This window comes from Halichoerus grypus, chromosome 7, assembly GCF_964656455.1.
Source record: "Halichoerus grypus chromosome 7, mHalGry1.hap1.1, whole genome shotgun sequence".
Taxonomy (NCBI): Eukaryota; Metazoa; Chordata; class Mammalia; order Carnivora; family Phocidae; genus Halichoerus; species Halichoerus grypus.
In genome coordinates this window covers 36,450,296-36,474,487 of record NC_135718.1, presented here as the reverse complement: position 1 = coordinate 36,474,487, position 24,192 = coordinate 36,450,296, and the positions used below count along the sequence as shown (strand labels likewise).

The 24,192-nt window shown below is 43.6% G+C and overlaps 1 protein-coding gene across 5 annotated transcripts in view; it reads right to left on the bottom strand.

Annotated features, from left to right (window-relative positions):
* PANK1 (pantothenate kinase 1) overlaps positions 1 to 23,326 on the bottom strand; it is a 56,479-nt gene extending 33,153 nt beyond the window's left edge. Inside the window, exons 1-2 of one of the 5 annotated variants that reach the window (XM_036084695.2) lie at positions 22,583 to 22,722; positions 21,926 to 22,005 (exon numbers count right to left, since the gene is read on the bottom strand). In XM_036084695.2, the coding sequence (XP_035940588.1) occupies positions 21,926 to 21,938 (13 nt within the window). In that variant the 5' untranslated portion in view covers positions 21,939 to 22,005; positions 22,583 to 22,722. Of the gene's footprint in view, positions 1 to 20,097; positions 20,275 to 21,649; positions 21,891 to 21,925; positions 22,006 to 22,582 lie in introns of those variants that run through there. The other 4 variants (XM_078077398.1, XM_078077396.1, XM_036084692.2 and 1 more) reach the window with 4 other exon arrangements.
* Positions 23,327 to 24,192: the final 866 nt, after the last annotated feature.

Genomic DNA, 24,192 nt, shown 5'->3' with positions numbered 1-24,192 from the left:
TGTTGTTTTAAGGAACTGAGATTTGACGGTTGTTATGCAGATGATTTGCCTATCCTGAGTAATATACCCTCCATCAAAATCTGGGTATTTTTTCCCCTGGAACCCTCCCTCTCCTGCAGGACCAGATCCAGGGATCTGGGGATCCAGGGACTTCCAGTATCGCTGATAAACATGTGGTAGCTGAGCATTAATAAAAAGATATGTAGGTCCTGTTGCATGTATTTCTGTCTAAAAATTTCTCCAAACACAAACCAGGATTGGCTATCTAGTAGTAATTTAAAACCGTGAAATGAATCTGTATTCCAAATACTGTGATGGAGATATTTAAATTTTTATTGGTAGTCGATGGCTTTAAAACAAAGCCTGTTTCTTAAAGACCTTTCTGGAACACTAGAATAGTCTCTGAGAGGCACCCGTGCTTCCTGCAGTAAATTTCAAGGGTTACACAGTGAACTCCAAATAGCATCAATGAGCAAAGACCAAAAAGAACCCCCAACAACCACAATGCAGAAAAGATTTCCTACCAAAGAAATAATTTTAAAGGGCTAAGGGAGCCTGACAGTAGAAAATCTACCTCCTCTTGAACAACCAGCCAGAGCTTTAAGGTGTTCCTGGTGAGGCAAAGTTCACTAATACCAGTATTTCTTCCTGTGTGTAAGATTAGCGCCTTTGGGCACAGGTCTGACTCAGCAAGCAGTTGCTGTCCTGCACAGTTTAACATATCTCTTGAGGTTCCACCAAGCTGGAATTTGTTGAAATAATTGTGAATGGGGAACAGTGGGATTGAATTTCTTTTCCCACTACTTGGGAATAGATTTTTTTTTAAGATTTTATTTATTTATTTGAGAGAGCGTGCAAGTGGGGGGAGGAGCAGGGGGAGAGGGACAAGCAGACTCTGTGCTTAGTCTAGAGCCGAACTCGGGGCTCGATCCCAGGACCCTGAGATATGACCTGAGCTGAAATCAAGAGTTGGGCACTTAATGGACTGAGCCACCCAGGTGCCCCACAAATAGATTTGTTGAGCTAACTAATGGGTAGAAAAGATATTTGAGGTTTGTATAATCAATAGGAAAAAAAAGACTTTTAAAGCACTGATATTTTGGGGCCCCTGGGTGGCTCAGTCGGTTAAGTGTCTGCCTTCGGCTCAGGTCATGATGCTGGGGTCCTGGGATCCTGGGATTGAGCCTTGTGTTGGGCTCCCCACTGAACAGGGAGCCTGCTTCTTCCTCTGCCCTTCCACCCTGCTCGTGCGTGCACTCGCTCTCAAATAAATAAATAAAATTTAAAAAAAAAGCACTGATGTTTTTACGCTACATGAATACTATTATGTTGAAGTTGCCTAAGGACCTCTACATGTTAAAAAAACCCAAACTTTGTTAACTTAGATCTGAGTGTGTAATAGAATTGTATTTCTTAAAAAATTAGTTCTTGGGGCACCTGGGTGGCTCAGTTGGTTAAGCGACTGCCTTCGGCTCAGGTCATGATCTCAGCGTCCTGGGATCGAGCCCTGCATCGGGGTCCCTGCTCGGCGGGAAGCCTGCTTCTCCCTTTCCCACTCCCCCTGCTTGTGTTCCCTCTCTTGCTGTCTGTCAAATAAATAAATAAAATCTTTAAAAAAAAAAAAATTAGTTCTCTGAGGTCTAGTCTTCCCTTCACCATGTCTAAATTTAGCTGGTAGTATAATGCAGTCTTTGCTAATATATTCATAGAAACATTTAACTTTAAGAGGTGAAAGGGACCTTAGGTCAAGTCCAACATCCTGTTTACAGATAAGAAAATTATGGCTCAGAAAGATCAAGGATTGCCCAAGGTCAGTCCTAGTAGTTTAGACCCATTTTCAGTTTCATGAGCCAGTAAGCTCCCCATTTTGCAAGGCTTGTCTGAGTTGAGTAGCTTGTCACTTGCAGTGACAGCACCCGGACAGACAGGATGGTCGTGGGCAAGTTTCTTCCTTGAGCCATTGACTAAGCTGTAAGCTGTAAGTGGGCTCACCGATCACCAAGGTTCTGTCTACTTCTCACATCCCATCATCCTCAACACACACACACACACACACACACACACACACACAGCCCTCCAAAACCATACTTTTAACTGCGTAAAACATAAGAGCTGAAAACCTAAGAGCTATTTAAGGACCTTGAAGAAAGTGGTAAATGTAAAATTTAATAAAAGGGTTTCGGTAACACTGTAGAGGAACCCATAATTATTGCACACAGAGCAATCTGCTAAACATTAAATATTCTATGCGAAGAAACTTGAGTCATCCTCTCTTTCAAATTAACGCACACCAGGTTCCCTTCGTTTGCATTTTAGTCACACGGCAATCCCCAGTGTTGGCAAGGGGGCAAGGGGACAAGGACACAAGCACTTACAGAGCACTGGTGGGAATGGAAACATGGGCTTTTTGGAAAATACCTGTTAAAAAGCTCCAGATTCCTCCTATATTCTTTAATGTATCAGTTCCACTGTACCCTAAAGAAATAATTATGCATGCATTCAAAAATTTATCTTAAAAAAAAAATCACTGAACTTTTACTACCGTGAGTGAGAAAATTAATTATTGTCCAAACATACAGAGTGGGTTAAATAAACTAAATAAATGATCACCCATTAACACAAAGGAACAAAATACCACCATTAAAATCATTTTGTAGGATGGCATTTAATGATGTGAGGAGAATGTTCATTATATGTTGTTAGGTGAAAAAGGCAGGTGGTTCAATGGTACACTGTACATGATTACAATTTTGTATAAAAATTAAATAGCTATTTGTGCACAGAAAACAAGACTAGAAACTTTAGGCGGAAATGTTAATAGCTGTTATCTCTGAGTCGTGGATTAGGGTAATTTTTTTCTCCTTCTGGCTTTTCTGATGATGCTTTTCAATTGCTTACAATAACACATTTAATCTTCATAATCAAAGTTATTTTATTTATTTATTTATGTATAAAGATTTTATTTATTTATTTGAGAGAGAGAGAGAGCACGAGCAGAGGGGAGGGGGAGAAAGGCTGGGGAAGAGGGCAAGAAGCAGACTCCTGAGCAGGGAGGCCGACGCAGGGCTCCGAGCTCGATCCCGGGACCCTGAGATCATGACCTGAGCCGGTTAGATGCCTAACTGACTGGGCCACCCAGGTGCCTAATAATCAGAGTTATTTTTGAATTCTCAATCAAAAACTTCACTGTAATGATGCAAAAGAAAAAGAAATTATTTTACCTTTGTTTCGGGGAGCTGACCTCAGACCTGCGGTCCTGCCCACGGGAACCAGTGTGCCCGCATTCCCCAGCCCCACAGCCCCTTCCCTGCTCAAGCAACACCCTGCCCGTGTCAAGCCCTTATTGAAATCCACTAGACACAAGCTATCAATGACAAGGCACGCCTGACCCCCAAGGACAAAGCTGTTTCATCGGTTAGACACTTGACAGGTGGGAATTGAGGGTAGGAAGAGTCCTGACTTACCCTCCTGCACTAACCTTGTAGGTTAAACTTGGCCATTCAAGACGCACTTACGGGGGCAGAGGTACGTTTGCGGGAAAGGATCACTGTGGGAAAGGCCACACATCCCCGTGTGACAATAACCCTCCTGCCACTCACAGCCTCTGGGTCCCGTCAGCTTTTTCCCCCTCATGCGGACTGGGATGGGAACAAAAGGGCTGATCAAAAAAGAAAGGCTGATCATATTCTCATATATGAGAGAGAAAAAGCGAATAGCGAGGATTCCTTTCAGGAGTTCTGAGGCCGGCAGAAATATCATCACATCAGCCCCCAGAACTAAGGCCCGGATTTCACCAGTTCTGCTCGGCTACACGCAACAGACTCAGTGCCTAGGGCCTGCGACCTTTTTGGGCACTGGTGAAGATACTGTAATTTCTTTTAAAATTAGAAGAAAACATACAAACTTTCAGGTCAAAGACAATGTTGTAATATGTCCTATTAGCACATTCGTCTTTATACCAACAGAGTTAAAAGCTATAGCTTTGAATTTCGTAGGGAGGAAGGAGCACATCAAGGCCGAGCGCTGGGGGTCCAGGCAGTTCGCCTCTGTTCACATTCTGCGCCTCACCCAGTCACAGGTTGGAACTGACAAGACACCCGACTGCAGTCTGCTTTGCATTTGCAATTTGAACTGGGTAGCTATGGTTTGTTTACAATTGTATTTCCTTAAAGCAACTTCAATTTGAGTATTTAGTTGCAACTAAATTTAAAGTCCAAGTTTTAATGACCTTTATTTTTTAAAAAGGACAAGCTATATTCAACCACATGCTTTCTCAATTTTGCCTCATTATAAAAACTGCCGAAGGTACTTGTTAAAAATATGGGCTCCCAGGCCATGGCCCGGAGACTGGGATGCAGCGGGACTGGAGAAAATGGAAAATGTTTTCCAGGGGGTGGGGGCGGGGGGCGGCTGTAATTCTCACTGGTCAAGTTCAAAACTGCTGTTCTAGTTGAATCAAAACGAATGCTGTAAGAAGCTAGAGCACAACTTAAAAGTAAGAAATCAGAGTTTGAATGGGTTGCTCTTGCTTTTAACCGTGAGGGAGCTCTGAGGCGGGCCACGGGGTAGTGCCTGGCAATGACCTGGCAGACGTTCCCATTCCCCAAAGGGACCTGAACACATCTAATTGCTTGTTAATGAAATTATTAATGGACAATTTATACCATGAGCGCCGCAGGTGATTTTTAAATTTTAAACACAGCTTTTGAATTTCCAGGTATCATCCACCCAAGACTAAACCCATGCTCATGGGTTTAGAAACGTTCCACATATGATTAAGTTTCGTCAATGTGCTTCTCTCTCCCAGTGGACCCCGTGTTAAAGGTAACCACGCATTCCTCGGTAAAGAAGTGAGCTCATGACACAGTACTGGTGTATTTAGGTCAGGCAGGCAGACGTTCTTTGATTTGCAGCCCATGTGGCCGACCTTGACACAGACAACCACATGAAATCTGAACAACAAACAGAAACACCAACATAAAAGCTGGGTTACTTCTTTTTTCGGTTAAGATTTGAGAGAGAGAGAAAAAAAAAACAACAGGTCTTGCAGGGCGCCATTCTGGTGTTACCCATACATGTATTCTTAGCTTGAACCTGGGCCAGGAGGAAGCAGGGGCAAGATGAAGCTACAGATGAGGGGATCCAAAATGTCAAACCCATGAGGTGAAAAACACTTTTCCTTGAGCGTCTTCCTCAAGTCCCTGAGCAGCTCAGTGAGGCATGGTTTCTTTCCTAAGGTCCTGGAGCCTCTCCCTGCCACCCTTATGAGAGAAAATCAGAGCAGAAGGAGGGATGTCACTCTAGTGACCACTGAGCTCATTCTGTTCCTGTCATCCTCACAGTCAAGCCCTGGATTTCTGTCCTAGGTCCTAAGGAGGGGAAATGATAGGCAAATGAAAACTGTGTCCCAGTCCGCAGTCACACTGTCAAGCTAAGGAAGGGGGGGGACAATTACAGACAGTTAAGGTCATTGTCCCTATTTCTCACCAAGAAGCTGTCTGTTCTGCCCCATATAGAGGCAACAGGAGGTAAGTATCAACCTTGCATGTGGTCCTCGGCTTTAATAACGTCACCTTCGTCATCAGAAATACAGTCCCTTGACTAAAAAGAAGATCCTGTAGAGATGTGTCAAGGGACAAGAGTACAGTGGCCCTGTGTGATTATTTCCAATGTGATCATTTCAGAACCCAGAACTAACCAGAGCGTCCACCCAGGAATGGTTCCTCCAGCTATCTAATGCCCTGCACTGAAGCTCAAGATGGCAATCTCATTACCTGCTTAAATAAATCCCAGTTTAAACCACCAAGAGGTTTAGCTTTCTGTCCTGATAAGCCACCAGAGCATACGTACTTACTCCAGGGATGCTACTGACAATTTAATACCAGGGAGTGGTTAATTGGAGGCTTCAGGGAGAACTGCAGGGCTAGGTGGCACCACTGGGCGGAACAACAGGTTTACCAGAAATGGGCTTTGTTCATGCACTTTAGCTTGACTGTGAAAGTCTGGCAAATCTTTAAAGTCGAGCTGAGTGGGGACTGAGGAAAGATACGCCAACTGCTCACATGGCATTACAAGCTGAAAGAAAGATCACAAGCCCCTCTTCAAAAAATCTGAGAACAACTACATGCTGATGGATAAACTGATTCATGAACAGATATTTATGACAGTGAGAGGCACTGTGACACAGAGCCAGGATACGGCCGTGAACTTGCCCCTTTGGCACTTACATTCCAGTCTGCAAGGACTGATCGTTAATCAAGAACAATCAGGAAAGAGTGAAAACTCTGCTATGAGTGAAATCCACATTGTCTTAGGACCAGACACCATTTAAAACAATCCTTTACTATTTACGAATGGCAGCTCTAAGCAGGGTTCCCTCTTAGGCACAATAACCATCAGAAAGTTAAGCTTAAGACTTCCTAGCCATTCAAGAACCTTATCATTAAACTGGAGATGACACTCAAACCTACAAAAAAGTTTAAAACCATAGGACGTGAGTGTTGGAGGGACATAAGAGCACTTTGAGGGAAATGCACATCAAAATCACAATGAGATACCACTTTGAACCCACTAGAGTGGCTATAATTTAAAAAATGGAAAATGCCAAGTGTTGGTGAGGATGTGGAGAAATTGGGAGCCCCTCACACTGTTGGTGGGAATATAAAATAGTGCAGTCACTTTGGAAAACAGTCTGACAGTTCTGCAGGAGGTTAAACGTAAGCTGGTATATGATTTAGCAAGTCCACTCTCAGGTACACACCCAAGAGAAATGGACACATGTCCACATAAAAAGTTGTACGTGAATGTTCATAGCAGCATTACTCATAATAGCCAGAAAGTGGAAACAACCTGAATGTCCACCAACTGATGAATGGATCAATAACCTATGCTGTCTCCATTCAATGAAGTATTATTTGGCAATAAGAAGGAATGAAATACTGATATGCACTAAGACATAGATGAATGTTGAAAACACTATGCTAAGTGAAAGGAACCAATCACAAGAGACCACCTACTGTATGACTCCAATATATGAAATGTCTACAATAGGTAAATCTGTAAGAGGCAGAAATATTAGTGGTTGCCTGGTGTTGGGAGTTGTGGGGCAAAAAGGAGTGACCGCCAATAAGTTTTCGGGGTGGGGGGCTATGGTTCTAAAACTGACTGTGGTAATGGTTGCACTCTGTGAATACGCTACAAACCACCTAATTGCACACTTTAAATGGGTGAATTGCATGTGAATTATATCTTAATAAAGCAGATTTTATGCATATATGAAGCTCTGGCCTAATCCCTTCATTTTATAGATAACTTTTAAAATATAAATGCCAAATTGGGGTGCCTGAGTGGCTCAGTCAGTTAAACGACTGCCTTCAGCTCAGGTCATGATCCGGGGGTCCTGGGATCGAGTCCCGCATCGGGCTCCCTGCTCGGCGGGGAGCCTGTTTCTCCCTCTGCCCCTCCCTCCCTGCTTGTGCTCTCTCTCTCTCTCTCACACATAAATAAGTAAAATCTTTTAAAAAATAAATAAAATATAAATGCCAAGTTATAATTGTTCTTGAAGAAAATCTTTCTAAAATGCATGACCCACTTTCCCATATTTTTAAAGAAAATAAACAGTAAAAAAATTTTAACTCTTCCTGATTACTGACGGGCATATGAGAATCAATTTTTGTGCCCATTATAGACTGATGCCTTCAGGAACCACATGAATCTGTGCCTCCCAGGCTGCTATGACTTGAGTATTCTTTTGTCTCTATTATAGCTTTCTCTGTCTTGCTTTTGGGCTAATGCTGTTAATTTCTTGCTGCTATCAATGTTACTGCGGTATATCTATCCCAAACCTGCTGGATATGAATGCAGAGAAACCAGAAAATCAAGTCTGTTAAAAACTGTGCCTTTGGTAAGAGTAAATGGACTCAGAGAGAGCACAGGAAGTACTCTGAATGCAAAATGCAAAAGCATCTCCAATTTTATCTACTTTCCAACACTGATTTGGGTGGCTCATAAGTGTTTGCTTCCTTCCAGTTTCTCAGCTGCCTTCTGGCTCATTGCTGACAAGTTTCCAGAAGTGACGATCACTGTCATTAGTAATAAATGTTTTCTTTTACTATAACAATTTTTATCAAAGGCACAGCTAAATGTAATATCTAGTTGGAAAAGAGGTTGCAACTTTAAAAATATGAGTATTCAAAATATTTTAAAGATTTTATTTATTTATTCATGACAGACAGCGAGAGAGAAAGGCAGAGGCAGAGGGAGAAGCAGGCTCCCCGCCGAGCAGGGAGCCCGATGCGGGACTCGATCCCAGGACCCTGGGATTATGACCTGAGCCGAAGGCAGACGCTTAACCATCTGAGCCACCCAGGCACCCCAAAATATTTTATTTATCTGGTGCCATTTAGTTTGGGGACAGAGTGCCCTTCTCCATCATTAAGGTAATATTTTCCAAACAATTCAGCAGTGGAAATTTATTACATCTGAACTCTGAACCTCACATATGAAAGAGATAAAAGCAACATCTTTACATTGGTTTACTTTACAAAACGCATTACACATTTAATGTAAAGTTCATCTATGAAAACAACGCTGTTTTGATGACTGTAAAGGCTAGACAGTTGTCACTTACAGACGATAGCTGTAGTCTCATAAACTTCAGCATCCAATTTATTTTTGTACTTTGTTTGGATTACACAATATGGAGAAAAGTTTGACTCACAGAGAATAGGTGCAAATTCTAACTGTTTTTTGAACAGCTTTCCTTGCAATCCGGGGATTTCTGGAATCAAAACTGATTCAGTAACTTGGAAAGATTTACTGAAAATGTTTCACAAAAAGCTGAACACTGGAAATAACTAACAACTCCTCCTTTTGCTTGTAACAAACATAAAAATCAAACAAAAGTACCTAAACTTTAGAGTGAGCGCTAAAGCTCTAAACTGGACAGGTTATTCATTTACTTGTTATTATATAACTGACCTATGCCAGAGTGAGAGCATTTGCCAAGCAAAAACTAAGCCTTGCCTAAAATTTAATTGAGTGTGGTACACTTGTACTAAAGTGGTACATTAACCTGTGCAATTTTATGTGGACATATGTGCACAGGCCGAACTTTTTAAAAGACTTCAGAGCTACCAACTTGCCAATCAGTGGTCTGTTTATAAGAATTCAGGAGAAGCTTATTCCAAGGTCTACAAAAAATGGGTTAATCCAGCAGCAGCTCTGTTCCAACTAACATTAAGGGCTTACTATGTGCTGAGTTCTGCGCTAGGAGCTTTACGTGCAATATCTGATTTAATTCTCCTAACCCAGTGCGGTAGGCAAAGATGACAGAACTGAGAATGAGAAGTTAAGGAACTCACCCAAACATTAGTTAGGTGGTTTCCAACATGTTTTTTAACGACAGCTTTTAAATAGACAAAAATATTTTTAAAGAAGAATTTTGAATGAAATATTTGGACCCTTTTTAAAAAGTTCCATCCTGCACATAGCTGATGCATAACAAATATCCACTGACTAAAAAACAAAGGAACAACAATTTGTACACCATTACTTATACAACCCAGCATAAGAACAGATATTAGTAATGTCCCTAAATTACTAGACAATATCACATGATACTCAGTACTCTGCCAAAGAAGACAAAAATGTATAAAATGCATCTGAAGCACGTTTTTCATAAAACAGAAAAACTCCTACTACTGACAAGAGTAAGCCAGTCCTGGCAGTTACACAGGTAAGAACTCACTGATGTTTTAACTGGTTTGATCCCCAGGAATGCTTGACAAACAAGAGTGATACTAAATAGATTCAGGATCTTTTTCTTTGTTTTTGTGATTAATTTGAAATGCAGCGTCATCGGTCTAAAGATTGTCTGGAATGGCAAACCGCACAAATTTCAGCAATACCCCTCCTGGGAACCTCCTCTAAACCCCAGGTTCAACCTTTTTTTTTTTTTAAAGATTTTATTGATTTGACAGAGAGAGACACAGCGAGAGCAGGAACACAAGCAGGGGGAGTGGGAGAGGGAAAAGCAGGCTTCCCGCGGAGCAGGAAGCCCGATGTGGGACTCGATCCCAGGACCCTGGGATCATGACCTGAGCCGAAGGCAGATGCTTAACGACTGAGCCACCCAGGCGCCCCAGCTGAGGTTCAACCTTGAATGCAGCCCCTCCAGGCCTCCAGCCTGAGCCCAGTCCTACTTCCTATGTGTGTTCAGGATGAGTGCTAGCTTGCCTGCTCTCACCCGAGTGGCTGCAGAGGAAAGAAGGGTGGAATTCTTTTAATAGTGTGCTCAAACTCTCAATCTCAAGACAAAAACTACATAGGAGATGAGACACAAGTCACTTCTAAGCCAGTGAGTCTGGGGTGATCCCCAAGCACCTTTTGGGCGCATTACAAGAATGAAGTTTCAAGTCTCACACCATGAAGAAACGGTTAAAAATTAATCATAAACAAACAATAACAGGACTGGCAAAACAAACAAACAAAATCCACCCCACCTCCGCAAACTGAATCCTTCCAGGAAACACAATGTCAAATTTTCATCTACCTAGCAACAAACAGGATGCAACAATTTTATTCGTGGTTAGATTACTGAATTTATTCCTCTAACTGTGCACCATAAAATATTATAGTTCAACTGAAAATAACACATTGTTAACTTTTTTCAGCAATTAACAGATAAGCGTTATGTTTTTAAAAGGGGTTCTTACCTTTTAGAAATACATATGAAAATATTTACCATCGAAATGATATATCTGAGATTTGCTGCAAATCATCCAGTTTGAAAGGGGAGGTTTGGATGTAACAGATAAAAGAGGATAGGACATGAATGGACAGATAGGCTGAACGATGAGTGATTAGCACTTCTTGGATATACACGTTGGTTTTATATAACGTTTGAAATTTTCCTAGATAAAAAGATTTCTTTAAAATACCAACACTCTCCAAATATTCCTACAAGACAGTGAGAGGACAGTGGAGCATGAGTAAAACACAAATGGGATCGAACTGGGGAAGTCCCTTTTTTTGCCCAAAGATCCTGCTTTTGGAAACAAACATGCCAAGCTCCTTTCCCTTTTGGTTGGGACAAATTTCAACTCGCCCGCTCTCACCAGAAACATGAAACGAAGATACTCCGGCAACTCCACCCTGCCATTTCACCAACAGTAAATTAACTTTAAATCACCCTAGATAGGTGCAAGGCTCATCGGGGCCGGACTTAACACCTATTTACAGAAGAAATGTTGGTGTTTCCCAATCCACGTGTAATGAACATACAGCTCAAAACAATTCAAGTCATTCAAAATAAAAACATAGGGAGTCATAAAATGAGTATAAAGAAGCCCAAAGTTACGATTTCCCTGTGATTAACACTTTGGTGCACGCACGGATATATATCTGTATACCTAAAGTCATGTATACTATTTTCTTCTCCTTTCCTTAGTTCTCCGGCTGCATTGCTGGTATATTAACACCTGCTTGTCCTACCTACTGGGTGATCCAGCACTGAACCCAACTGTATTTGGGGTAGGAATTTAAGAGGGAGAAAGGGAGGCAGATAACAGTGCAATTCCAAATTTTACCCTTACATCATAGCGGGCCCTCAAATATTTGTAGAAACTTGCTTTCCTGAGAATGAAGCTCCTTTGTCTAACTCCCCATCTTCTGGCATTGTCCTACTTAGCAGAGGACACGTTGGCCTTTTCCTCCCCTTCTGACTCAAATGCCTTAATAATTCAGCTTGTATTACTGATGTTCTCTGGGACTTTCCTCTGCGTGACCCATGACCTGTTTTCTAGTCAGTGGCGTACTGGTAAATGTTTAGCAACTGGCTCTCTAAAAATAAAGCCTTGATTTTTACTCTTCACTAATTTCCACAGTATAAATACACCCACCGTAGCCAATTTCAAGCTACTGACATAAGGACACTGAATGCAGAGTTAGGAAGTAATGTGTACAGCTAGCTCTCAGGACCTGTAGGAGCCGGCACCAGCTCATCAAGGGGACTCCTCGTGGTTTGTCTCGGATAATCCCATTTTATGCCTGTGGTCCTGGCATAATTATTCATGATACCCCTCACCACTCTTTAAAAGTGTTGATGAGGGGCGCCTGGGTGGCTCAGATGGTTAAGCGTCTGCCTTCGGCTCAGGTCGTGATGCCAGGGTCCTGGGATCGAGCCCCACATCGGGCTCCCTGCTCAGCGGGGAGCTTGCTTCTTCCTCTCCCTCTGCCTGCTGCTTCCCATGCTTGTGCTCTCTCTCTCTCTGTCAAAAATAAATAAAATGTTTAAAAAAAAAAAAAAGTGTCGATGATAGGGGCACCTGGGTGGCTCAGTCAGTTAAGCGTCTGCCTTCGGCTCAGGTCGTGACCACAGGGTCCTGGGATCGAGCGCCATGTCGGGCTCCCTGGTCAGTGGGGAGTCTGCTTCTCCATCTCTCTCTGCTCCTCTCCCCCATTCATGCTCTCTCTCTCTCAAATAAATAAATAAAATCTTCGAGAAAAAAAGTGTTGATCTCTTATGCAGTCACTCCAAAGAATAAATCACATTTGGGCCACTTCCTTATACTAAAAACCTTCCATAAAAGATAAGAAGATGTGGTATCTCCTTGCCCAAACAGATACTACCTTCCTTTCCCTAAATACACAGCATGTCTTTAGATGTTTTTCATTAAACATTGGTAGTTGGGAAAGTATGAATAGTAAGCAGACAGCCTCAACTATGTTCAAGTCTTCTAATCCATACACACAGAGTTTAGTGACTTTGGAAATGCCTTAGTATTTGAGTAAAATCAAGCCAGGTAACTGGCTTCAGTCTACACTCCAGCTTGGAATCACGTGAAGCCAAGTATCACATGTAAAGTCTAGCGCAGGGACAAAAACTGGTTAGCCCCTGTGGGACCCATAGGCTTATTAAATCTCAGTGTTCAAGGTCACCCAGGTCAGTACGTACTTAATCCCCTTCATGACAACCCCAAGAGGCTATCCTCCTGTCTAAGTTTTAATACTGTTGGCAACCCATTACAACCAGTACTGAATCACATGGATGATGGAGTCTGGCAGGTGAGTCTGTGGGTCTTGGTTTCTCAGAGGGTAGGACCCCAAGGAAAAGTCAAGATAAAATAGCTGTCTTTAAATATCTAGTGAGCAGTCATGTAGAAGAGAGACTGGACAAAATGTATGGTCAAGGTAGAAGTTATGGGAGTCTGATTTGACTACGTGTAAGGAAGGGCATCTAACACCACCACCCATAATAGCTAACATTTGAGTGCTTACATTCTGCCGGAAGCCTCATCACACCGCTGACCCACATCAAGTTTGAAGTCACACAAGTCCACCCCTGCCTCTCTCACTCCTCGACCTCCTGCCTCAGGCTGTAAAGGAGTTGTTTGTCCAGAAGCCCCAGACGATTCCTAGTAACCAACACCGTCCAGGCTGGTCCCCGCTCCCAGAGGTTCGGGTAGGCTCACACTATCCAGAGGCGCAAGCTAAAGGCCCTGTGGCCCCGATTCAGCATAGAGTCAAGGCCAGGTGCCCCAGAAGGTTCATGTGCTAGTCTTAAAGGCAACAAGTGCCCAGAAATATCCATCTCCTCATCTGCCAGAACAAAGTTTGCTAGGCTGCAGGTTAAAAAGAAGGCCTAAGAACTGTGAATTGTGCAAGACTGTTGAATCTCAGATCTGTACCTCTGAAACAAATAATGCAATATATGTTAAGAAAGAAAAAAAGAAGAAGAAGAATGTAGCAGGAGGGGAAGAATGAAGGGGGGGAAATCAGAGGGGGAGAAGAACCATGAGAGACGATGGACTCTGAAAAACAAACTGAGGGTTCTAGAGGGGAGGGGGGTGGGAGGATGGGTTAGCCTGGTGATGGGTATTGAGGAGGGCACGTTCTGCATGGAGCACTGGGTGTTATGCACAAACAATGAATCATGGAACACTATATCTAAAACTAATGATGTAATGTATGGGGATTAACATAACAATAAAAAAATTAAAAAAAAAAAAAAAAAAGAAGGCCTAAGAACTCCACGCAGCTGTTCTGAATTCTGAAGCCTTGTCCGATTCATGCAGCTTTTACAAAGGCCAAGCGCTCACTTTCCTAATCCTTCTCATCTCTTTTGTGCATTATCTGCCTCACCTAAGGGCTGAGGTATCAAACCGTAAAGATCAAAGGAAGGAACTTCCTTTTTTAAAAATCACTTTGTCCTGGCACTAGATTAGCAGTAAAATAAATGACAGTCTTCTTAGTCACAAAGTTGCCAACATCACCCTCAGACAGGGCACGCTGTACTCCATTTCAGGAGTTGCAATGGGGCAACTTAAGAAAAGTGACAATGAGGTCATTGAATTGTGACACAGGCCATGTGTCCTGCTTCTAGAAACGTCAGAGGGAGTTAGGGGAGCTTCCACACAGGATGTGATGTTAGGTCAGTTTAGAACATACCCGGAAACCCAGGCCCAGTCTCAGTCCGGGCAAGATGGAAATTCTGAGATTTCACAAAGTTTTGAAAGCCTCTGTGACTAAATAACAGCAATAATATTAATATTAAATGACCTTTATTAAGAGTTGCTAGTGTTAATAACCAAATGTCTTTTACTGTGCACACACCAGGGTCTAGTCATTCTATTCTACACTTATCTACATTTTCCACATTTGGTCCCCACAACTAATAAGATGGGCCCCATTAACTCTATTCAAGAGATAGTCCCAGAAGTTGAGGATCTCACCTTAAGGCTACACTGTTATTAAACAGTGCTGGGGCACCTGGGGGGCACAGTCAGTTGAGTACCTGACTCTTGGTTTTGGCTCAGGTCATGATCTCAGGGTCCTGAGATGGAGCCCCGAGTCGGGCTCTGCGCTCAGTGCGGAGTCTGCTTAAAACTCTCTGCCCCTCTCCCCCCACTCTCTTTCTCTATCTAAAATAAATAAATAAGTCTTTAAAAACAAAAACAAAAACAAAAAACAAACAAAAAAAACCCCACAGTGCAGGGAGACTCTAAATTTAGGTCTGGTGGCTCTAAAGCTCTTTCCACTACAGAACACTACTCACACTTTCCAAGAGCCCTCTACGGTCCTGAGTCTAGCCCAGCAGAGTCAAAATCTGAACTCTGACGGTTTTACCCGGAGCCCTTGTGCCCTCCCTCAGTTTCTTCACCTGAAGAAGGAAGATCATGATAGGATCTGTCTTACCATTGTCTGAGTATCTTATAAACAACAGAAATTTCTTTCTCACAGTTCTGGAGTCCAAGATCAAGGTGCTGGTGGATTCAGTGTCTGGTGAGAGCCTGCCTCCTAGATGGCTTTTGGCGGTAACCTCACATGGCAGAAGCAGGGATGGAGGGGCAGGGGCGGCGGCTAGCTTTCTGAGGTCTCTTTTCTAAGGACACTAATCCCAGTGGCTCTACCCTCATGACCTAATCACCTTCCAAAGGCCCTACCTCCTAACACAATCACCTTGGGGGTTAGAAGTCAATATATGAGCTTTGAGGGACACAAGTCCATAGCAGTACCCATCTCATAGGGTGCTAGGAGTGTTTGTTCAGATAATCCATGTAAAGTGTTTAGCTCAGAGTCTGCACATAGTAAGTGCCCCGTAATGCTGGCCACTGTTACTTCCACAGACACACGGATCAGCTTTTTGCCAAAGGTACACACTGCATACGCTTATCCCTTCCGAAAATTTTACAGAACACACTTCTTTTCCTGACATAAATAATAGGTTTATTGTGGCAGAAAAGACAGCCAGCTAGCTGTCAATGGACTTAGACCTGGGTCTGAATTTTGGCCCTGACATTCACTGAATACAGGTCTTCGGGCAGGATACTTCATCTCTCTGAGCCTCTCTTTCCTCATCTGTAAAATGGAGAGTGGGGTTGGTAATTTGCATACTTTCATAAAAACACAGGCCTTTAGCTGTTGCTCAATAACAGCTACTCTGATTACTCAATCAAAGTGACTACTGTTAAGTACTCACTATTGTCATGAGTTTTCCCATCCTCTTTCCAAACTACAGAGAAATCTGCTAGAGGTCCAGATCATTATTTTGATGGAACAGCCACTAAAAGTAACATTACCTTACCCCTTCGAATTGACGGAGAATACGAACACACACACACACACACACACACACACACACACACACACACACGATTAGCCAGCTCTAAGCATCTACAAGATGGCATGAATTAAGTAATGAGATACCAAGCTTGACAGCTGCACTATCTAGAGAAAAGGTCTACTTAGAAATTCTGTGCACCACGTTCGGTACACTGAACAGTTTCCATATCTGAATCAGAATACTGCCATCCCAAGGTGAATACTGACTTACCTATTAAGGCTAAAACACATGTAATTAAATATCATAGAAGTCAAACCTTGACTTATTTTTACTTTCATGGCATTTGATTTGTATTAAAACCACACATACATACACAAGCCAGGCTATCACAAAACCAAACCAAACCAAACCAAACCCCAAAACCTGTCAGTTAAAACCAGGACTCCTTTGTTTCCCTACTAATTCTGTTTCCAAAACCACGACGGCTTTTTGTTTTATTCACTTGGTAAGCGTCCCACATGCTAAAAATTAACAGTACTCTTTCCATCTTTGGTTACCGTGCCCAACAAATATGCTTCACATTAATGTTGAAATTCATTTACTGGTCTTTTGAGGAAAAGTGTTCACGTGTCTAAAAGATCCTGATACCTGACTTAACCTCTTCAATGCTGGACACTTGGGCCTTCAATTCTTTTTTATTTTAAATATTTTATTTATTTATTTGAGAGAAAGAACATGTGAGAGCGAGCACAAGCAGGGAGAGTGGCAGGCAGAGGGAGAATCAGGCTTCCCACCGAGCAGGGAACCCGATGCGGGGCTCGACCCCAGGACCCTGGGATCACGACCTGAGCCAAAGGCAGACGCCTAATGACAGAGCCACCCAGGAGCCCCTGGGCCTTCAATTCTTTTTTTTTTTTTTTAAAGATTTTATTTATTTATTTGAGAGAGAGAGAATGAGAGAGAGCACATGAGAGGGGTTAGGGTCAGAGGGAGAAGCAGACTCCCTGCCGAGCAGGGAGCCCGATGCGGGACTCGATCCAGGGACTCCAGGATCATGACCTGAGCCGAAGGCAGTCGCTTAACCAACTGAGCCACCCAGGCGCCCCTGGGCCTTCAATTCTTAATCTTCAGTCCAAATGTGCATTGCACAACTCATAATTTCATTGACAAACTTGAGAATCTGACCATGTCCCAGAAAGTAGCAATAGTATAATGAGCCCTTGCTTTCCATTTCTCTTTTGTTCTTGAATTTACATGCTTCCCATCCATCTAGAAGCACTGAATATGGTTGTTGTTGTTTTAAAGCGCATATTATCTACATTCTATGCAGATACAACCAGAAAATTCTACCTATTATCTTTTTATCCTGGTTTTTCTAATTAGCCTGATTCAGAGGTAGTAGAAAGCCCAAATGCCAAAGCTAAATACCCCAATATTTAGAAAATCGACACCTCTTACTTTCACAACGGTGGCTAGCTAAAACTGGTAACAGACTTCGGTTTCTTCGGTTTGTACCCATGAGTATGTTCTGTGCATAATGAACTCTCACCCATTTTCTGCTAGTAGTGTTCTATCTAAATGATTTGAGAAGCCAGAACTTCCCACCCCCACCCCACAGGAGGCTGCCAGCGCTGATCCAGTCCTTATTCCTGCTTGTTGCAGCACAACAGAAGAGGAAATGGAGAGGGCAGCACTCATCACCCAGCCTTCTGATGATGCCCAAATATTTGCCTTTCTGCAGCATAGTGTTTGGTGACTCCAACAATCCCCTTGGCATTTTTTCCTCCCTCCACTAGGGTGGCTCATCTAACAGTGTCCTTGTGGTCTAAAATATCCAGTATTTCAAGGCAACATCTAAATACTACCTTGTGCCATTTCTGTTCCGCCTCCAAAAAGAATGTATTCGCCAATCTCAACAAAAATAACTTAAGGGGCTCCTAGGTGGCTCAGTCGGTTGAGCATTGGACTCTTGCTTTCCGCTCAGGTCATGGTCTCTAGGTGGTGAGATCGAGCCCCAAGCCAGGCTCCTGCTCAGCGGGGAGTCGACTTGAGATTCTCTCTCACTCCCTCTCTTCCCTGCCCTCTCCTCCCGCTTGCCCATGCGTGTGCGCTCTCTTTCTCTCTCTAAATAAATACATTTTTAAAAACCAAACATACAAAAAACAACTTAAGAAAGAGTTATGTAGGAAGTTGTTGCTGCAGCGATGTTTATGATATAGAGACCCTCGCTACAGCCTAAAGCTAGGAGAGAAAGGTTAAATAAATTCTGGTATATCCATATAATGGAATATTGGGATTATAATATACCATTAAAAATGATGTTTGCTAAATGCTTATGCTAAAATTTTATTTTTAAATAAAAGTTATCAAAATCTTATCTTAGTATGATCCAAAATTACCTGTAAAATATGGTACATTTTAAACATGTACCATAGTTTTCTCTGAGTGATGAAACTGTGAGTACTTTTTAACTGCTTTTTTCCTACCTGTTTGTATTATTCACTATTTTTATTGGGGAAGGGTAAAAAAAAAAAATCATTGTAGGACTAAAAGTGTTACAGCTAATCAAATAAAACGTTTTGGTCTTTCTTATTCTGAGCCTGTATTTTTTTTTTTAAACTAAGTCAGTCTGAGGTTGCCTCTGCCAGCTGTGTTGTCCTGTTCTATGGATTAACAGTGGACAGGATTCCGTATGTGGGTGATGACAGCTGGCCTTTGCTGAATAACTGCTATGTGCCAAGCAGGAATCTAAGTTCTTATTATACATTATCTCATTTAATCCTCACGTCAACCCAGCGAGGTAGTATGATTATCTCCATCTCATCATACTGGAACTGAAGCAGGAAGGTGAAATAACTGGCCTCAGGCCATCCAGCTGCATTTCAAACTCATGCCCTCCTGGGTATGAATGGCTACACCATTTATAACACATTAAGTCCTCACAGCATTTTATTCGGACTATTAGAATGTTTCAAAATATTTGGGAAATGCGCTGACTCCGTAAGGTGCTACTTACGTGTACTTCGAAGAATCAAAGCACCAAGGAATAGGCCAAAGGAATCTCCCAGTTGATACTTTATGGAAATTCCACTGTAGGACTTTTGCCAAAGTCTATCTTATGGATGGACATGGCTACCTCAGTGAGGTAGAGATGTGACTTGTACCTTTTCTCCGTGGCCTCAATCAAGTGTTCATGTCCCCAAGAAGCAAGGCATAAGAGAAAAAAACTATATCACCTATAATCAGACTTCCAACTTAATTGAGGAGATAAGACAAATAACACACATGAAACAATCAGCACAAGGCAAAAAACCAAACAAACAAACAAAAAACCCCAAACCATAATTAAATGCTTAACTATAACTAGTGTAGAAGTCACGTGGAAAGACCTATCAGCTGTGAAGTGTGAGAATTTGAAAGGTACAAGAAACCACACTTGAAGATCACCTAGCCAACTCCAGCTATCTCAAGATGAGAGCTAGTAACTTGGTTGAGGTCACAGAGCTGCTGAGTAGCTGAGGGAAGTCAGGTAATGAAGGAAATTCGATGAAGCGGTTAGTCTTAGAAAAGCCTTCCAAGGACAAGTAGTGAGGTGACAGTACTTTCGATGAACAGCGGACAATGTTCCTCTCTCCTGCTTTAGCAAAATCAACCTGCCACTGGTCTGGTGTTTAGATTACAAGCTTGTAAAGAGTCCCTGCACTGAGATTTCATTTTTAAAACAATTAGAAACTACTGAATTGTTTGTTTCATTCCACTCATTGTTTTTAAACATCAAGTATTTTATGTACTGCACTCTAAGCTCGATATTACCAAACAGAAACACACCTACTCACATCAGCATTCCAGATGCTTATCTGAGAGAAGTGAGATCTCGCTGTCTTTAACACACCTCTGGTTTAGGCAGTAGACTCAGGTGTCTGATGTTGTAAAGTGGTAAGTAGGAATTATTTGCCTAGCTTTGATGCTTCAATCCCCAACATACTCTTACATTTTATTTAAAGCACCCAAAACTCTTTGTTATAGTTGCTCACATAAAATCTATCAGTCAGGGATGCCTGGGTGGCTCAGATGGTTAAGCGTCTGCCTTCGGCTCGGGTCATGATCCCAGGGTCCTGGGATGGAGCCCCACATCGGGCTCCCTGCTTGGCGGGGAGCCTGCTTCTTCCTCTCCCTCTGCTGTTCCCTCTGCCTGTGCGCTCTCTCTCTCTCTGTCAAATAAATAAATTAAATCTTAAAAAAAAATCTATCAGTCGTTAGAAAATAGGGATATATTTAACTCTAAGTGGATTAGAGAACCTAAATATGAACTGATTGAGCACTATCTTTTTTTATAAAAAGATACCTAAACATTAAAAAGATACCTAAAAGATACCTAGGCAAGGTGTAAAGATATTAAACCTAGTTTTCACTGAGGAATTTTGGTAGTGAATACAGCAGATGTGACTCAGAACACGTAAAATTTATTTCAGAAATGTTCATTCAAATTTGAGAAAAGGAAACATGGTAGGATAATGAAAAGTCGATTTGGATGAATCCCTTTTACTTTTTTTTTTTTTTTAAGGATCTTATTTATTTATTTGACAGAACCGAGAGAGCAGGAGAGCACTAGCAGGCGGAGCAGCAGAGGGAGAGGGAGAAGCAGCTACCCCCACAGCAGGGAGCCGGATGTGGGGCTCGATCCCAGGACCCCGGGATCGTGACCTGAGCTGAAGGCAGTCGCTTGACCAACTGAGCCACCCAGGCGCACTTTGATGAATCCCTTTTAAAAGTTTATAGGTAAGTGTCCTGGTCACTGAATTTAAGATAACTAAGGTTTTTATTTTTGTAAAAAATACAAACCACTTTAATTTCTGACACCAAACATACAGGCATAAAGTTATATTTTCTTGTATTCTAAGATAATAATCTCTGTGGGTTTGCAAGCTCAAATTAAGGCTCAAAATGGTTTTTTCTATGCTTCCAATCTATTATTAAGAGTGTACTTTAAATTCCTCAAAAATTACTTCAAAAGGTGTTGTGCTCTCATAGACCATTTAAGCTAGCTGGAATACCCAAAAACTCAATATAGTTCTCTTTCAATATATTTTAGCAATTTACATTGCAAACTGTCATACAATTTGTACACATAGATCAGAGAAATAACTAAAATGTGGTTTTGAAAGAAGTAAAACAGGTTAACAAATCATAAGTAATCAATATTAAGTCCATAAGGAAAGTAATTTTCTAACAAGTCTCAAAAACAAAAATAAATACAAATTCAAGTGCTAAGTAGATGTCCTCCTTACAACCATTGCCAAATCTGCTGTGTGGCTTCAAAGTTCCAGACAAGACTTCTAACTTTCAATCTAAACATTTCAGATCTACAAAATACAAGTATCAGAGTCACGTCCCACACCGATACTTCCTAAAGTCTCAGAGATTTTAACTGGGCACAGAAAAATTAAGAGTCTAAACAGAGAAACAAAAAAGTTTGCCAAATATCAAGTTTTTACAGATATATCCAAAACCTATACTAGCAATTTCTCAGTATCAGACATATGCAAATGGTGTTGAATGCAATCACTAATTAGTAATGCATTCTACTTACTTTGCTTTTTGCCATTTATAAGCTTCATTAAAGACACCCAGAAAGAGGTAACCAGTTGAATGAGGTTCGGCTCAGATGGGAAAAACCAGCTGTAAACTCGATCTACAAATTTACATCTCACAATGTCCTGCGGGGAAGGTGCTCTTTATAGACTAATATCATATACAAGCTTTAGACTGTGAAATTACGCATTTCAGCTTTTTACGCCACACACACCATTAGAAACCCTCAACTCTACATCCCCAATTCCCGGAAAAAAAAAAAAACTCCACCTCCAATTTTCATTGGTCCACATAGTTCCGGCCCACATGGTATCAGTGGGTGTGTCGCGGCCAACAGGTCCTCTCATTGGCTGCGAAGAAAAAGCATTTAATAGGCTGTGATTTGGGGGGTTGTCAAACTCCACGCCTCCAGGCCTGGCGCTTGCCAATAGACCCGAGGTACTGGCGGCTACTCTGCGATTCAAAGGACAAGGTGGCTGCCTGAGCGCTAACCCCAGAAAGACGAACTCTGAGAAGGAAAAGGGGCAAGGAGAAGGGAGAGGACGGCTCCGGCTGTCCCTCCAGCTCTACCCCTACTCCCGCACCCCAAGAAATGTTCTCACACGTGCATTTTCCCATCAACAAATTAGTGAGGCGGGCGATGCGCTAGCCTTTTTTAGAGTCGTGACCGAAGGAGCAGCTCAGGAGCCGCATTCAATCGGCCCATTCTACAGACCGAAGCAAACAAGAGTGAGGCTTAGGCAGCGATCTTTAGTGCTTGGCGCCCCTGGGGAAAGAATCAGTCCCGGGAGCCCCCTCCGTACACTCCCCGACAGCGGGCGCTGAGGCGCACCGGGCGCGCTGCGGTGCCTGCCCCGCCGCTCCCGAGTGCTGGGCCCGCGGGATGCGCCTGCCTCGCGCCAGCGCTCCCCTCGCGATGGGACTTACGCGGCCTGTTCTTTCTCCCAGAGTCCATTCTCCTCCGCAGCCGGCATTTCTTGGCCGGGGAGTCGTGCTGAGGGGGCGGTGGCTGCGGCTGGAGCTCCGGCAAGAGCGGGAGGCGCGGGGGCGCCGCGTCGCCACCGCCCGCGGGGCCCCGGCTGCAGAGGCGCGGCGGCTGGACTGGCGGCGGGTGGAAGCCGTTGTGCAGCAGCCCGTTCACGGCGGCAGCGCCGGCGTCGGCGGGGGCCCCCGGGGCGTGCGTGGCCGAGTGCTCCGGCCGCCCGCCCCGGTCGCCCATGCCGGGGGCTGGTGCGGCGGCGCGCGGGCCCCGGCTCAGGCGGCCTCGCTGGAGGTCATTCTCGGGCGTCTTTATTTCCCCGGATCCTCCCTGCGGTTTCCGATTCAGCAGCCGCAGAGCCGGCGCCGGGGGATGGCGAGCCCGGCGCTCCTCCCCTTCTCCCACCGGCTCCCCCCGCTCCTCAGCGCTCTGCCCCCCGCGCGCCCGCCCCGCCGCGCCGGCCGGGAGCATACCGGCTCCCGGCGCGGAATCGGAGAGCCCCGCGGACCCCCAGCCGGGGCCCCCGCAACCCGCCTCCTCCTGATACCCGGGCCGTGCGACTTCAAACGCGGCTTCCTTGCCTCCCAGACCTGTCCCCGCTACTGAGCATGCCCAGTGCTGCCCGCCACCGCCACCGACGAGTTTCAACATGGGGAATGAAGTTCTCAGGGTTTGCAAAGAGATGGGCGGGTTGGGCTTTGTATCTCGGCAGCCGAGAGGGGACTGGGCGAGGCTGGCGCTAGAGGAGCAGGCAGCTTGGGGAGGAATACGGAGGCACACAAATATTTGTAGAGGTTTCAGGTTTGCTAATCCTGCCCGCAGTGGGCTAGACACCTTTGCAAGGTCATTCACGGTGTCACCTCCAAAACCCCTCCTCTCCTTGCTTTGTGAGTGTGCGTGTGTTTGGTTAAGTGACCAAACTACTCACAGGCCTGAGTGGAGGGAGGAGAACGATTATTTATAGAAAGGTAGGCCGATTTGCGAAGCAAAGGGAGTGAAATTTCTTTCCTGGCCCACATGCAGACACCATGCGGTTTCCTGGAGTTGTCTTTGCGGGGAGGAAACCTAGGAATACAGTGTAAGGACAGTGAAGGACACAGCTGCACACGGGATTAACCGGTGCTGGAAGAGACCAAGTAAACAGAAGCAGTCCCAAGCTATAAAAAGCACTTTCCTCACCCAGAAAGGACTTCAAGAGACAATGTCATCCTATTTATAGAGTAAGGAGTTGCCTGTGTTTTAAGAAGGGAAGGCAGCATGGCGGGGTGGTCAACACCATAAACTTTGGAGTCAGAGCTGGGTTCAAATTCCAACTCAGTCACTGAGCAAACCCATGGAAAATTGCTCAAGTTAACACACCTGGCAATAGGAAACAGGACTGGACATGCTCAGTAGGCAGGAAAAACTTGGGTGGTAAGGACCTTTCCAAAGTTATGTAATCCCTTGAGGCCTCAGCTTTTGAATCTCACCAGGAGCTGTTGGGAGAAATCTACCTGAAGTAGCTGGTACAATCCTAGCACACAGTAAATGCTTCAAAGAGGTAGTTACTTTAATTACA